Below are 17,864 nucleotides of genomic sequence, written 5' to 3'. Positions count from 1 at the left end.
AAAAAAAAAGAAAAAATAGATTGCAACTGCATGCCATTCTGGAAAAGATAAAACTATGGAGACCTTAAAAAGATCAATAGTTGCCAGGAGTTTGGGGGGAGAGGGGAGATGAATATACAGGGTACAGAAGTTTTATGAGCAGTGAAATACTGTGTATCACATTATAATGACGGATATATGTCACTGTACTTTTGTCTAAACCCACAGAATATGCAACACTACGCACTTATTAAAGCGAACCCTATGGTGAACTGTGGACTTTGGTAATTATGATGTGTCAATGCATTTCGTCCTTGGTTTTTTTTTTAAAAAGGTTATCACTCAGTTAATAATGGCTATGCATGTGTGGGGAGGGGATATGTGGGGAATTTCTGTACCTTCCTGTCAATTTTGTTGTAAACCTAAAACTGGTTTAAAAAGTTAAAAAAAAAAAAAAAAGAATTAACACTCAGGGTAGACATTTTTGGCAAAACTTCTGTTTCCCTTTTATGTGTGTATACATATTATACACAAGATCAACAGAGTTTGTAGGCCACTCTAGCCAAGTTATACTGGCAAATAAAAGCACAAATTAACCTCAAAAAATAACCTCCCAGCATTGTACTACAATAAAATTCTAGGCTACTTAGGATTCTAACATGGAATTCTATTAGTGCTATCACAAATGTCAAAGCTAAAACATTTATTTTACCTCATTAAAATGGCAATTATACCTAAATTTTCAAACATTATTTCTTATTCTCCCCAAATATTTAGTGATCATAATCATCACCATCATTTAACTAAAGAGCATTTCAAGACACCCAATCTCTACAGCTCAGGTAACTCAAATATAAGGTGAAGGAGTTGTGCTAGATTACCTATATAGTTTTTTCCAGTTCTAAAACATTGAATCTGTCTCAAAATAACAGATTTCATACTCCTGAATGTGTATGAGGGATATTCTTTACCACCCCTGCTTTCGCCCTCTCATCAGTGCTTGTTCCTTTTTCTTTCATTTAACCTCTACCTTGCAGGCTAATGACTATTTTTAAATGCTTATAATTGCAAAACAAACTCAAATCCTTACACATAGAGCTTGCTCTCAGAAAAATTATAAAGCAGATCTAAACTTCTTAGCACCCTTTTAACCTCCTGCTGTCCCCGGATACCTATTCTATATTCCTATAGACTTATACCCAGAACTGTTCCTAATGTTTCGGTAATTTACAACTTAAGAGTATTTCCTTCTAAAAATAGTTATATCTTTATATAGGACTTTTAGAGACTGAAATTCCTTCAAAGATAAAGGAGTAAGTCTCTTATGGTAGAACTTTACACTCCAGGATGGTTGTTTGTGATACTGTGGTATGGGGAGATCTACCTCATGGTCTCATATTATATCCTCTAGGGATCAAATTCTCCTTAGGTCATTCCTGCTTAAACATATATTAAGAGTTCCTAGATTAAAAGCCAATCTCACTCTATACTTAGTCCTTGACTACAGCCATAGTGGTCATATCCTTGCTCTGGTTCATACATGATACTTGTTAGAAGAGACTTACCTTATAAGAAAGCACAAAAAACTCTCTCATTGACAGTGGATCTTTCTCACATTGCACAGCCAAGTTCCAAGCTGAACATTAACAAGAAATAACATAATTATGAAAATTCACTGTTTAATCTGTACCATTATAATCTCCACATCCATAATATTAACATACTAATGTGGGGTTTCTCAAGGGTTAAAAAAAGCTAACTTTAGGTTTTTAGAGAAATTTTTTTCAGGTAAACTTAGACACTTCTATCACTTCCAATCTTTAATTTTAGGACAATGACTAATGGAAATAGTGTTGAATTTTTTTAAAATCAGGGATATACAATAAATTCTTAGTTGACACGAATCCATCTAAAAAATGAGGATCACATTGAAGAGTTCATCAACTTCAGTTGGTGAAAGAAAGTTAAAATTCAGCAAAGAACAGGTATATTAGAATCAAAGGTTGAGGAAAACTGATGGAAAGATTCACATGTTTCATAGAGCTGTGGACGTCCCCATTAGGCAACATTCAGCATGATCTTTATCTTGAAAAATCAAAATTAAAATTCAGTAAAACAGGTATTGAGAAATAACTTTTCAAACTTGCAAAACATCAAAGTCATTAAATCTATCTATAATTTAAATGTTTTCTATTTTCCATTATACACATAAGTTTCCCAGAAGCCAGAGTGCTGTATTTATTCCCTTTTCTCCTAGAGACCCAGTAAACCCCATAAAGCAGAAAAAGGTTCATGAAGAACCAGTTAACCTTATGATACTGATGCTTAATTGCTCTTGCTTACTTATCACTGGAGTGTAAATTTTATAAACAGAATCTACATAAAGTAAATTATATAACTCATAACTGTATAACTTGATGAATTTTCATAAAGTGTATATATTCATGTAACTAATCCAGGTCAAAGAAGATCTTCATCATTACCAGAAACCCAGAAGCAATCCCACGTACTCTCTTCAAGTACTACTCCCTTCAAGTGTAACCACTATCCTGAGTTCTACCACTGTAAATTAGTTGGCCAGCTTTTTGTTTCTTACTATATATAAATGGATCCATGCAGTATATACATAACATCTGGCTTCTTTTGCTCAACATTATTTTTGTGAGATTCATCCACATTGTTGCATGTAGTTTATTTTTCATGATTCACATTTAGAGATAAACTGGGCATTCTAGACCAAGTTTAGGAACATAACCTTGGAGAACTGCAGTTCTAATTCATTATTTTATTCCTAGATTCATTTCAATAGAAAATGAAGAAAACTAACAGTGAGTACATGGTTCCCCATTTTTTATAGTAAAACTGAGATTAAGCAAGTTATCCTTATACCCATAGCTATAAATTTAAGAGCTAGAATTTGAATCTGTCTGATTCTATCACCCCACAATGTTTTGCTTAGCCACAGAATTTCCTTTTACCTGTTTTTCGAAACCAATGAGCTTCGTTAATCTTAGAGATTAAAGGCAAGGCTTCTCCTTCAAATAACTGAGGAAGTTTCAGGAGTGCTGCATCAAACAGGAAAATCTGATATTGAGGTCTTTTACTTTATACTCTAACAAAGTTGTTAATCCTGCTTAACAGTCAGACATGAGCCTGGATTTAGAAAGTTCTTTTTCAGTGTGTGCATGAGTGCATACCAAAATAATTAAAATGACAAAAAGCATTACAAAGCTCTTAGAAACTGTTAATTCAAACTTTGGAGAACACACATCTTTGGAGAGATTTTTAATTAGAGCAATCATTCACCACCTAAGGTAGAAAGATATGATTTACGTGTAAGGAGAAAAAGAATAGAAATAATCATTTAAAATACTGAAATGGAGATTGAGGATTGGAAGAGTACTGATAGGTTGGCATAATATTTACTTACTGAACTCCTACAGCAAGCAAAGTACAGAACCAAACTCTGTAGTCATCATCAGAAAGCATTTATTACATACTCTTGTGCCCTTCTGAGAGAGAAGAATGCCAACAGTAGACATTCCTCTTTTGAAAAGCTGGGGTTTCTAGACTGCTTTGTTACATTTAACAACCTGTTGACAGATATTTGAGGTATAAAAGTGAACTACTGTAATAAATGGGATAGAAATTTTAAGATACGGAGTTTTTGGTGTATTTTAGACTTAAGGAAATTGGCACACTGTTGTTATTTAGTCGCTAAGTCATGCCCAACTCTTTCGTGACCCCATGGACTGTAGCCCACCAGGCTCCTCTGTCCATGGGATTTCCTAGCCAAGAATACTGGAGTGGGTTGCCATTTCCTTCTCTGGGGGATATTCCTGACCCAGGGATTGAAACCACATCTCCTGCACTGCAGGCAGATTCTTTACCACTGAGCCACGAGAGAAGCCCAAATAGGTACATGGGCAGTAGAAATCGGAAGACCTATTAGGCAAAAGCCAACACCAAGAAAGAAAGCATGGAGTTGGAAAAAGGAATTCAATGGAGCTAAGAAGTTAGCTGAATGAAGTGGGCAGGGAGGAATTATTAGTATACAGAGGAGATGACACAGACTTGGACAGATCGATGGACAGCCTCAAAATAACGGAGTAAACAATCTGAATTTGATGCAGAGATCATGAAAATTAGTGGGGTTCAGAGTATTTTTGTTTTGATCCTTTTTTACCTGTTCAATTTCTAGGTTAGAATCAAGTGGAAACAGAGATGGAAGGCAGGGAGGGAGGAAGGAAAAAAACAGAAATGTCTTTTTAAAAACTGTAATTAAAAACAAAGTTGAAATCACATTTGGAGATGAATGCTAGTGACGGCAAACTTTTCTCTGCTTGTGAATAAAGAAACTAGGTATACTGCTGTGACAAATGTTTGTAAAAACATGAAGCTAAACTCAAACATGAAGCCTGAGACAGTGTGCTCAATATACTTGGAGAATTTATATATTAATAGAGGATAGAGGCAAGATGAAAGAGTGAAAATAATCAAGGAGATATTTACCTGTACTGAAGTAAGTCAAAAGTCTATTCATTTCATTCTTCCTAAAAAATAAAGAAAAGAGTATTTTCTTGCTGTTCGAAAGCTTTACTACAGAAAAGTATCAAAAAGAGACTCTGTTTGTGCCTGAGAGCTTCTCAAAGAAAATGCAAAATTGTGAAGTTTGTTGCTCAAGGTGCCAATCTATCATTTTACACTGTTTTTCCCCATTATAGGATACTGTTCCTCAGCCCCAATGTCCTCATATTTTTTTTTCTCTCTTCCCCCTCTACACCTATTCTTAAGCAAAGGATTTCAATGACTGATAAAGTTTTATATTACAGGGTCATAGAATTTGAGAGCAGGTAGTGATCTCTGTGATTTTCGACTTTTTTTGTTTTTTTTGAAGAGGGGAAACTAGAACCTGTGTTTCAGATAAAATTTTATAAAACTCTAATATACAAGAAGAGACAGAAGTATAGCTGCTCTGGTTGAACCATTCGTGGGCAGAGGCCTAGAGCCTCAGTTTCTGGAAGTCCCTGAGGCAGTGCCACAGAATTTCCAGGTTTCTAAGGAATACAGTTTAAAAATCACTTATCCATAACCTTAATTTTATAGATGAGAAAACAGATCTGGAAATTGGGGATGATTTGTCTAAGGTCATGCAATGACAATGTCAAGACCACTACTACTCAAGCCTTTGGATCCTTTGTTAAGCTTCCTTGTGTGCTGTGCTTAGTTGCTCAGTCGTGTCTGCCTCTTTGCGACCCCATGGTCTTTGCGACTGTGGTCTGCCAGGCTCCTCTGTCCATGGAGATTCTCCAGGCAAGAATACTGGAATGGATTGCCATGCCCTCCTCCAGAGGATCTTCCCAACCCAGAGATCAAACCCAGGTCTACCGCATTGCAGGCAGAATCTTTACCATCTGAGTCACCAGGGAAGCCCTAAGTTTCCTTAGGTGGGGTACATAAATTTTAATAGAGAAAAACATCCCATTATGTTTAAACAAAGGATTAAATATGGAAGTATTGGCTAACTCAACTAAAGAAGTTCATACTAAGTAGGGTAGAATATACTGTAAGACTAGTCTTATCAGGAGAATGTCTAATATTATACAATGCAGACTGTGCTTCAAGAAAACTAGCCGCTTTCTAAGGGATAAACAATAGACATCTACTTTATACAAAGCAACTTCTAACATAAATTTCATTAATCTGATTTTAAGCTGAGCTAAAGTTGACTTCTTCACTATTTAATTCAGTGACTATATAAAAGAATCTATGAGGGGTCATTAAAGCAAATAAATAGTACAAGTAAGAATGAGGATATGGAAAGGAATGAACAGTCTATGTAAGAGACAAATTGCTTTAAAAAGTTTTAGCACACAAATTGTTAATACTTAAGTAGACACTGTACTTTAAAACCATAGATTTTTAGAAGAGGATAGAACTTTAGAAATTTTCCAGTTCACCTTCTTTTATTTAATAAGAAAAATAAAGCTTAGAGAAGTCAAATAAGTTGTTCCTGTCTAAAGTAAACCAGAAGTTAGTGAAATAGCTGAAACTAGAACTCAATTCTCTGACTCTTTCCACCGAATTAGGCCTTTTTTCCCCTAAATTAGTCTAATCTATTTGTTAAATCAGGTCCTGACCTCTAAAACATTGCTAGTAGATGTTCTTTATTTTTTTAGATGTTCTTTATTACTGTATTTACATGAAAACAATAAAGGCATATTTTAAAAATATTCTGTAATTTAAGTTTGTCCTTAATTTAAACAAGATGCCTTTTTTCCCCCCTATCTTCAAATTAGTTTTAATGAGTGGCATCTGACTGTGCATTGCAATTACATGGAGTAAGAAGCACCCTGTAAGTCCAATACAAGATCTTCTTATAAAGAGCTGATATTTAGTCATTTAAACAAATCGAGTGACTACTATGTATCTGATACTGTCCTAGGTTTCAGAGATACAAAGATAAACATAAATAGCCCTAACCTGCAAGGAGCTCTTAAGTTCTATTATCTATCAAGGTTTAGTCTCTGAGTTTCCTATTTTATTCTTTAACTTTTCATTGTTGAAAATTTCAAAGAGGTTTATATGTGTTAACAGATGAATGAACCCCCAGGTATCCATGGCTTAGCTTCAATAATTATTAACTCATCATCAATCTTATTTCAATGATTCCTCCACCTAGCCATATTATTTTGAAGCAAATTCCAGACATCACATAATTTCATCCATAAATATTTTAGGGTGTGTCTATAAGATAAAAGTATTCTTTAAAAATCATAACTATATTACCATTACATGCTTTAAAGATAATAATTATTTTAAAATTATTTATTTGGCTGTGCTGGGTCTTAGTTGTAGCATGTGGGATCTTTTAGTTGCGGCATGTGGGGTTTAGTTTCCTGACCAGTGATCGAACCAGGACCCCTGCATTAGAAGCGTGGAGTCTTCCCTGGTGGTAGCCACGTACCACCAGGGAAGTTCCAATAATTTCTTAATATCATCAAATATTTGATCATTATTCAAATTCCAATTATCTCAGTTTTTTTTTTAGTCCGAGTGCCCTTCAAATGGATTCACAGAACCTGTAAAGAAGAGGCAAAACTTAACCATACATGTATGGGTAGAATTTGTATTATAAAAAAAGTTATGTCATCAATATAATATTATCTCAGTTATAGATGGTTCCCAATGAACTTAGCTGAAAAAATATTATACCTCCAGGTACAAACATACAAAGCAAAAATGAAGTAGTGGTACACTATTACAGACTTTTTGTTCAAGCAGAGACAATAGAGATGAGTGAAATTTCTCTGAAAGTCATCCCTACTCAAGATCTTGAATAGTTTTCTTTTAAATTATTAGGAGTAAATCAATTTTTGGGATGAAAAATGGGTGACCTAATTCTTCCACAAATTGTTAAGTTCTTGATATCATATGCCACAGAAACTGTGAGCAGAAAGATATTTGAATACTCCCAGCTGAGCTGATAGAAAATCAGAATCAACAAACCAATCAGGTTATTTATGTTTCTGTGGGAAAGTAAGAGATACATCTATATGTAAGTCTCCTGTTAAGAAAGGGAGAAACAGACTTCCCTGATGGTCCAGTGGTTAAGAATCCGCCTGCCAAAGCAGAGGACACAGGTTTGATCCATGATCTGGTGAGATTCCACATGCCACAGGGCAACTAGACCCATGTGCCAGAACTACTGAGCCTGTGCTCTAGAGCCCATGAGCCGCAACTACTGAAGCCTATAATATAGAGTCTGCACTCCACAACAAGAGAAGCCACTGCAATGAGAAGCCCTCGCACCACAATTAGAGTAGCCCCTGCTCACTGCAACTGGAGAAAGCCTGCATGTAGCAATGAGGACCCAGCGCAGCCATAAATAAATAAATGGGAAAAACAGATGCAATATCATAATGAAATCATAGCTAATGTTACTGACGGCATGGTAAGGGTCTGGCAACATCTAAGTGTTTTACACTTATTTATTCATCAAGTCATCACAGTAACCTCATAGGGAAGGTACTATCATTACACTCATTTTACAGATGGGGAAACAGAGGCCCAGGTTACATGTCTAATAAGTGGCAGAGCCAAAATATAAATCCAGGAAGACTATCCCCAGAGTCTATATTGCCCTTACCCATTATACTATATATTTCTCAATGTTAGGTTTCCAGTGGAAGTTTTTCTATTTTTTTTTCTAATGGTGAATACATCATTTCTGTTGAATTATAACTTACTTGTTTTCAGATTCTGGCATTTGAGAAACTCTTGGAAGGAAAAGACGAAACAAACACCTGTATGATAAAGTAATTAAAAAAAAGTGATGTTTAGAAAGAAATCAAGTTAGTAATATTGAGTACCCCAGGGGGTGGAAGTAAGAAAAGAGAGGGGAAAAAGAGACTAATTATTTTATTTGTAAGTCTTTGTATGTCTTAACGGTTGCAATGAAAACGTATCAACTTTGTAATTTTGGAAGAGTAATTTAGTAAAATAATTTTACAACAAAAGCATTGCTTATTAGACTTTCTTAAATAGTTCCACAGTTTATATCATTGCCCCCGAATCACCTGCTGGAACATTAGGCATAGTGTACAAGTCTTTTATATTTTTCTTTCTATAAAGGAAGCTGGAACTGGCCTTTGGGTTCCATATAAACTAGGATGAGTACTTTTTGAAGGGATCTGGCAGGATGATGACAAATTGACAAAATAAGGTATTTTGTGAAGTTTCAAACCTTAAAAATCTTTAAAAATAAAAAACAGTATCAATTACCCTGGATGATTTTAGATATTTATCTGACTAAACATATGCAAGTATCTCAAGACTCCCTCTGATATTATTATATCTGTGATTCCATTTCCCTTCAGAAGAGTGGACTCAAGTACAGTTGACCAACAGGATAATCACTACAGAACCCTTCTGGTTTCCAGTTTTTCCACTGGCATATTCTCAGTTACATCATTAGGGGTTACCATTACCTCAGCCTCTTCTGCCTCATTACTGTATATAAAAGTTCCCTTTTGATAAACCATTTTCCTTCATAGAAAGAGATAAAGAAAAGATCAGGTTTAACTGATATGTTCTTTTTCTTTTTTTTTTACTTTAAGCATTCTTACCAAATTTCCAGTAGCATTTTTCACAGAAATAAGAGAAAAAAATCCTGAAATTCATACAGAACCAAAAAAGACCCTGAACAACCAAAGAAAGCTTGAAAAAGAACAAAGTTAGAGCCATCACATTTGTTTTCAAACTATACTACAAAACTACAGTAATCAAAACAGCATGGTACTGGCGTAAGAATAGTCACATAGACAAATGGAATAGAAACCTATATATCATCAACCAGTATTTGACAAGGGAGACATGAATACTTAATAGAGGAAATATAATCTTTGTCAATAAGTGGTACTGAGAAAACTGATATCCACACACAAAAGAATGAAACTGGACCCTTATCTCTCACTACACAGAAAACATAGATCAAAATGGATTAAAGACTTAATCCATTAATGGATTAAGACTTAAAAAAGAAAGAAAAAACTTAGAAGCATAAAACTCCTGGAAGAAAACATAGGCAAAAACTCCTTGATAATGACTTTTTGGATATGATACCCAAAGCACAAGCAACAAAAGCAAAAATGAGTTAAAATGAGTAAGTGGGGCTAAATCACAGTAAAAATCTTCTTCATAGCAAAGGAATCTATCAAAAAAATGAAAAGGCAACTAACAGAATGAAAGAAAATATCTGCAAATAATATTTCTGATAAGAGGTTAATATCTAAAATATATAAGGAACTCCTACAGCTTAACTGCAAAAAACAATCTTATTTTAACATGGGCAGAAGCCCTGTATAGATACTTTTCCAAAGAAGATATCCAAATGGCCAACAAGTACATGAAAAGATGCTCAATATTATAATCATCAGGGAAATGCAAATCAAAACCACACTGAAATATCACCTCACACCTGTTAGAATGGCTATTAACAAAAAACAAGAGATAATAAGTTTTGTAGAGAAAAGGAAGCCCTCATGCATTGTTGACAGGAATACAAGTTGGTACAGCCACTGTGGAAAAACAGCATGGGGGTTCCTCAGAAATTAAAAATAAAACTGCTATACAATTCAGCAACCCAACTTTGGGATATGTATCTAAAAGAAAGGAAATCAGTGTTGTGAAGAAATATCTCCACCCCCAAGTTCACTAAAGCATTATTTGCAATAGCTAAGACATGGAGACAACCTTAAGTGTCCATCAATGGAGGAATAAAGAAAATGTAGTATGTGTACTTGCACACACACACACAGGAATATTATTTAACTAGATAAAAGAAAATCCTGCCTTTTGTGACAATATGGACAGACTCTGAAGGCACTGTACTAAGTGAAATAAGTCAGACAAAGAAAGACAAGTACTAGATTATCCCCCTTTCATGTGGAATCTCTAAAAAAAAAAGAAAGAAAGAAAGCAACAAAACAGGAAGAAAATCCAAACACATAGAAACAGAGTAGAATGATGTTTGTCAGGGCCTGTGGGTGGAGAAAATGGAGAGGTGTTGGTCAAAGGGTATAAACTTCCGGTTACAAGTTGAATACAGCCCAGAGATCTAATGTACAGCATGGTGACTATAGCTAACCACACTGTATTATATACCTGAAGGTTGCTAAGAGAGTAAATCTTAAATGTTCTCACCACATACAGTGTAGTATCTTGTGAGGTGATGGATGTAATCTTATTGTGCTAACCATTTAATAATATGAATGTGTATTAAATCACCAAGTTATATACCTTAAACTTACAAAATACCACCATTTGTCAGTTAAATCTCAATAAAGCTGGGGGAAAAAAAGAACCACTTGGTATCACAGGCATTGTTTCAGCCTGAAGCCATCAGCAGTATTACAGCAAAATTTATAGATCAAGAGTAACATGTATAGAGGAAATGCTCTTACATCCATAGAATGTGGATTACTTACTTTAAAGCTGTAAGAACTTGTTGCGGGTCTTCTGAAAGTTTAGCTAAATTTTCCAAAGCTTTTACTGCTACAACTTCTTGGCCATTCTAAAAAGGATAAATATAATATGTTAAATTACATTTCAAAATGATACTTACAAAATACTGCCTATATTCCTGCCCATAAGGAGAAGAAAAAAATCTAAACTTGTCTGTTTTGTATTCTCAAAAGAGTTGCTGCAAGATGGTAGAAGGATTACTCATTGAAAAAATTTTTACTAAACAGGTTCATACTGGCCCCAGAAAGCCACTCCTCTCTATCCACAAACACTCATAGGCTTGCCAACACTGCTTTGACTCCACTAGGACTAATCTTACTGTGCTCTTTATTCCTGTTTATCAGCAGTAACCAAAAGAACCCTAGACTCTGAGATCACCCTCATTTCCAGCACCCTAATCCACATAAGGGTTTCCCACATGGCTCAGTGGTAAAAAATCCACCTGCCAATGCGGGAGACACAGGATTGATCCCTGGGTCAGGAAGATACCCTGGAGAAAAAATGGCAACCCACTCCAGTATTCTTGCCTGGGAAGTCCCATGGTCAGAGGAATCTGGTGGGCTACAGTCCATGGGATCGCAAAAGAGTTGGATACAATTCTTTTTTGACTAAACAACAAACCTTTCTAATTCACTCCTTTTATCACTCCAGCAATCCTTCAACTGCATTAAGATCACCAATACATTGACACTACTAACATTTCACCGTTTCTAATCTCTTTGAAGCCCTCCTCTGTATCTAGTTTAAATTCCATGGGGATTCATTATAACCATTTCCTTCTTTGTTGATTTTTCTGCCCCTCTTTTGCTTCGTTCTGTTCATCTGGCAAAACTATGTTGTTGTTGTTCAGTCGCTAAGTCATATCAGCAACCCCAAGCCTGGTTAAATTCAACTTTCTAGTCACTTTTGTGCCTGTATACATGCAGCTGAAACTAGCCAGATAAAAACCTGTACAACTATTTATTTTAAAATTTCATCAAATGGACCTTACTGCTACAAGGCAAGCATACCACATACCCTTGCCATTCACTTTTTTTATTTTCTGGATGATTAGTTGACATTTTGTCCTCTTCTCTCAAGTCCCCAACACCTCCTCTCCTATTCTTACTCTTGAGTGATGACCTTGTTTCCCACATCATTGAGAAAAGTGAAGCAGTCAGGGAAAGAAGTTCCACAGATTCCCACCATCACATCTACTCACACACCAGGAACCACACCCACATACTCTGCCTTCTCAACTGTTATCATAAATGAACTATCCACATTTCTTCCTACTTGTTGTTCAGTTGCTAAGTCATGTCCAACTCTTTGCAACCCGATGGACTGCAGCAAGCCAGGCTTCCCTGTCCTTCCCTATCTCCCCGAGTTTGCTCAAACTCATGTCCATTGAGTCAGTGATGCTTTCTAACTACTTCATGCTCTGCCTCCCCACTTCTCTTTTTGCCTTCAATCTTTCCCAGCATCAGAGTCTTTTCTAATCAGCTGGCTCTTCACAGTAGGTGGCCAAAGTATTGGAGCTCAGCATCAGTCCTTCCAATGAATATTCAGGGTTGATTTCCTTTAGGATTGACTAGTTTGATCTTCTTGCAGTCGAAGGGACTCTCAAGAGTCTTCTCCAGCACCACAGTTCCAAACCATCAATTCTTCGGCACTCAGTCTTCTTTATGGTCCAACTTATAGCCATACATGACTACTGGAAAAACCACAGCTTTGACTATACAGACCTTCACTGGAAAAGTGATGTCTCTGCTTTTTAATACACAATCTAGGTTTGTCATAGCTTTTCTTCCAAAGAGGAAGTGTCTTTTAATATTTCATGGTTGCAGTTAGCACCCATAGTTTCTTTGGAGCCCAAGAAAATAAAATCCGTCACTATTTCCACATTTCCCCCTTCTATCTGTCATGAAGTGATGGAACTGGATGCCATGATCTTATTTTTTTTGAATGCTGAGATTTAAGCCAGCTTTTCTTCCTAGAGCCAATCCCTAAAATCATATACTTGTGTCCATTACTGTTTAATGCCATTAGTCTAACAACTTTCATTTTTCTAACACTGCCAACTTTTGTTCTCTAACTGGATCATTCCTATCAGTATATAAGCATTCTCATTCATCCCATTTCAAGCAAATAAGCAAACCTCTTTATCCTACTTCTCTCACTGACTACTGCTGCATTTCTTTTATTTTTCTTGCCCAACTTCCTTTCTTCCCTTTGTAGTAAACTTTTCTACAGAATTGTCTATACTTATTGCATCCAATTTTTTTCCTTCAATTCTATCTTGAGCCTACTGTAATCAGGCATTTGTGCTACCTCGACCAAAACTGCTCTTGTCAAGCTCACCAACGACCAACATATTATAAATTCCAATGGTCAATTCTCAGTCCTCATTGTATTTGACATATCAGCAACAATCAACATAGTTAATCACTCTTTCCTCCTTGAAATACAGCTGCCTTCTAAGACACCACACCATCCTTGTTTTCTCCTACCTCATGGGTTGTTCTCTTTCATTGATTACCCTTTACTGGTTCCTCTCAGTTCAGTTCAGTTCAGTCACTCAGTCGTGTCCGACTCTTTGCGAACCCATGGATTGCAGCAGCCCAGGCCTCCCTGTCCATCACCAACTCCCAGAGTTTACTCAAACTCACGTCCATTGAGTCGGTGATGCCATCCAACCATCTCATCCTCTGTCGTCCCCTTCTCCTTCCACCTTCAATCTTTCTCAGCATTAGGGTCTTCTCAAATTAATCAGTTCTTCACATCAAGTGGTCAAAGTACTGGAGTTTCAGCTTCAACATCAGTCCTTCCAATGAATATTCAGGACTGATTTCCTTTAGAATGGACTGGCTGGATCTACTAGCAGTCCAAGGGACTCTCAAGAGTCTTCTCCAATACCACAGTTCCTCTGAACAGTTACTGGTTCCTCTGCTTTTCTCCAAACCATTCATGTTTGAGGGCTCCAGGCTCAGTCTCTGGTTATCTTCTCCATTTCATTTATACTCACTTCCTTGGTGATGGCATCCTAGTCTAATAGCTTTATATATCATCTATATATTAATGACTCTTAGTAAACCTTTCTCTTCAGCCCAGACCTCTTTCAGAACTCTAGGATTTTATCAACTGACTACTTGGATCTCCATTTGGATGGCCTAACAGACATCTCAAATGCATCATGTCCAAATCGCACTCCTAACTGTCCTCCCAACTCTGCTCTATTTACAGTTGATGGCAACTATGTTTGATGACCCAGTCTCTTTCTCTTATACCCTTCATCCAATCTGTCAGCAAATTCTCTTATCATTTACTTCCATTGTTATCTCCTTTATCTGAGTCACCTTAATCTTTTCTCTGGATTACTTTAAAAACTTCCTAACAGGTATCCTTGCTTCCACTTTAGCTCTTCTTTTCTGGCCTATTCTCAATATAACACCCAAGAGTATTTCTGTTAAATAAAAGTCAAATCATGTTACGACTCTATTAAAAACACTCCAATGTCATTCAGGGTAAAAGTCAAAGTACTTTCACTAGTCTATAAGGATCTATATAATCCAGACTATTACCTCTCTGACTTGATCTCTCACTAATCCCACCCTTTATTCACTCTAGCCATACTGGCTTCCTTGCTGCTCCTGGTACCTACCTACCTTACAGGCTTCGAATTGGTGTTACCTCTGCCTGGAATACTGTTCCTCTTCACTTCCCCCATATATCTACAGGGCTAACTCCCTCATCAATTTCAAGTCTTTGTACAATGTCATCTTCTTGATGAGACCTATCCTTATCACCCTATTTGAAAAAAATAGCTCACACCAATTTCAGCCCATTCCCATCCCTGATCCTTTTTAAGACTGCTCTATTTTTTCTATAATGCTATCAACTTCTAACATATTATGCAATTTCTTATTTATTATGCTTATTAATATTGTCTTTCCTCCTGCTTGAATGTTAGCTCCAAGAAGGCATATAACTGTTTTGTTTACTTATTTATACCAAGAGCCCAGAACAATGGTTGGCACATAGTAGGTACTCAATAAATATCTGCTGAATGAATGATAGTCTCATTAGCACTTGAAATGCCTTTTGCAAAGCAACTACACTAAGTGAAAACTGGATTCCACCCTTATTCTTTTGTAGAAATATATTCAATTTCCTGGGCTTGGCTCATTCACACTTCCTTCCATCTTCTAATTCAAACTACTTTGGGTTTCTTCTCCCCTGATTCTTTCTCTTCTATTAAAATTATTTGCTTTGCAGAAATATACTTCCATAATTCTTCCACCACCTTTCTTTTGCTTTCCATCAGATATAACTTTATAAACCTTCCTTTAAAAATATATTTGCCTTTGGGTTCCCCATTACAGATTTTTCTCTCATTTTCTGCACAAACACATCCTGTATCCACATCTGCCAAATAGTTTTCCTCTTCCAGGAGTTTTATTATCCTATTCATTAACATCAAAACACATATCATTCAAAACTATATTCAGCTATTACTTTGGGCAAGATACTGGACTGGGTACTAGAAATATGGCCCTCAAGGATCTTATAAGTCAAGTTGGACAGACAATCCATGCATTAACAATATAAGGCAGTATATATGATATAGGCCAAATAAGTAGTATACACATTAAAAATGACTGAAATTCAGAGTAGGAGGAGAGCACTGACAACTAGAATTGATTTGGGAAGTCTGTACAGTGGAAGAAAATCTTAAGTTGGACTTTGAAAAAGGTAACAAAGTTGGACTTTGAAAAAGGTAACTTTTGGACTCTGTGGGAGAAGGCGATGGTGGGATGTTTCGAGAGAACAGCATGTATATTATCTATAGTGAAACAGATCACCAGCCCAGGTGGGATGCATGAGACAAGTGCTCCGGCCTGGTGCACTGGGAAGTCCCAGAGGAATCCGGTAAAGAGGCAGGTGGGAGGGGAGATCGGGATGGGGAATACATGTAACTCCATGGCTGATTCATGTCAAGTGTGACAAAACCCACTGCAATGTTGTGAAGTAATTAGCCTCCAACTAATAAAAATAAATGAAAAAAAAATAAAAATAAAAAAATAAAACCAACAGACCAAAAAGAAAAAAAAAAAGTTAATGTTTTGCTATGCGCACTTTTCTATTGTTTTAAGAACAAATATCTAACTTCACCTTGTTTTATTTACTTTAAATCATAAAAAAATGAAGAGAAATAAAGCAATTCTCCAACCAAACTTGGTGTGAAAATAATGAGGCAAAATAGATGGTAAAGAAAAGCCTCTCCTGAGCCCAACTGATGATGATTCCATTATGATAGTCTCTGAAAATGGGAAAGAGGTAAAAATCTCATAAATGGGTACATAAGAATTACCTCTAGAGCAAACTGGGCAGCCAAACTGAGAAGCATGACACCTGAACTTCTCTTTGTAGATACATTATTTTCATGTTGCTCTTGAGTCATTAATAGATACTCTAAAGTGATAATTGCCTGCAAAGCTGAAAAACAAGGAGACAATTAAAGATGAGATACTCTTATCAAAGATAATAGCTATCTATGGTTATTATACCACAATGACTTTGGAATTCATTTTAAGAGCACTAATATCTTAAAAATATTAATTTTCAAAAGTCACCTAAATAGCTAAACTGTTAAGGAGGACTTGAAAGTCAGAAAAATGCCCAATTGAGCAGTTCACCTCTTTGAATTTATTCCATGAATATACCTGCAAAAGTGAATAAAAACATACAAATATATTCACACAGTAATTTTTTATGAGTAAAAATATCCTAAATTTAATCAATAATGAATAGGATAAATATAATTTGGTACATATAATGCAGAATAGAGTAAAAAAATTATATTTCATCATACGCCTTAAAGGTAGACCATGGTAAGTAAAATATATGTACTATAGACCTTAAGTAACAACTAAAATAACAAAAGAAAAAGTTATAGCTAATAAGCCAAAGAATGAGATAAACATAGTGATAAAATGTTCAATTAACCCAAAAGAAAGAAGAAAAAAGAAAAATGGCAACAAAGACCAGAAAAGACAAACAGAAGACAAATAACAGGATGCTAAATTTAAACCTAGCCATATCAACAATCATGTTAAAATATAAATGGTCTAGATGATCCATTTAAAAGACAGATTAAATTAAAGAAAGTGACTTTTAGCTATACACAATTAACAAAAAAAAATACTTTAGAAATAAAGCCAAAATTGGTTAAAAGAAAATGATGGGATAATATACACTCTGGTAGAGGTTATCAAAAGAAAGCTGGAGTGGTTATATTAATATCACACAAAACAGGCAAACATAAATTCAAAAATTCTCAACAAAGTACTAGCAAAGCAAATGTGACAACACACTAAAAGGATCATACACCATGATCAAGTGGGATTTATCCCTGGGAGGCAAGGATTCTTCAATATATGCAAATCAATCAATGTGATACACCATATTAACAAATTGAAGAATTTAAAAAAAAGAATAAAAACCATATGATCATCACAATAGATGAAGAAAAAGCTGTCATCAAAATTCAATACCAATTTATGATAAAAATTCTCCAGAAAGTGGGCATAGAGGTAACCTACCACAACATAATAAAGGCCATATACAACAAACCCACAGCAAACGTTATTCTCAATAGTGAAAAATTGAAAGGATTTCCTCTAAGATCAGGAACAAGACAAAGGTGTACAATCTCACCACTATTATTCAACATAGTCATGGAAGTCCTAGCTACAGCAATCAGAGAACAAGGAAATGAAAGAAGTACAAATTGGCACAGCAGTAAAACATTCACTGTTTGCAGATGACCTGATACTATACTTAGAAAACCCTAAATACACCACCAGAAAACTACTAGAGCA

The 17,864-nt window shown here is 35.7% G+C and overlaps 1 protein-coding gene across 1 annotated transcript in view; it reads right to left on the bottom strand.

Moving 5' to 3' along the window:
- The window catches only part of TEX11 (testis expressed 11), a 265,819-nt gene that overhangs the window by 76,835 nt on the left and 171,120 nt on the right, over positions 1 to 17,864 (bottom strand). The window contains exons 17-22 of the mRNA XM_061137613.1: positions 16,355 to 16,479; positions 10,968 to 11,053; positions 8,229 to 8,285; positions 4,492 to 4,532; positions 2,958 to 3,044; positions 1,545 to 1,615 (exon numbers count right to left, since the gene is read on the bottom strand). Of these exons, the coding sequence (XP_060993596.1) occupies positions 1,545 to 1,615; positions 2,958 to 3,044; positions 4,492 to 4,532; positions 8,229 to 8,285; positions 10,968 to 11,053; positions 16,355 to 16,479 (467 nt within the window). The remainder of the gene's footprint in view (positions 1 to 1,544; positions 1,616 to 2,957; positions 3,045 to 4,491; positions 4,533 to 8,228; positions 8,286 to 10,967; positions 11,054 to 16,354; positions 16,480 to 17,864) is intronic.

This window comes from Dama dama, chromosome X (assembly GCF_033118175.1).
Source record: "Dama dama isolate Ldn47 chromosome X, ASM3311817v1, whole genome shotgun sequence".
NCBI lineage: Eukaryota > Metazoa > Chordata > Mammalia > Artiodactyla > Cervidae > Dama > Dama dama.
Note: the sequence above shows the minus strand (reverse complement) of the source record. Positions and strands in the feature narration are given on the sequence as shown.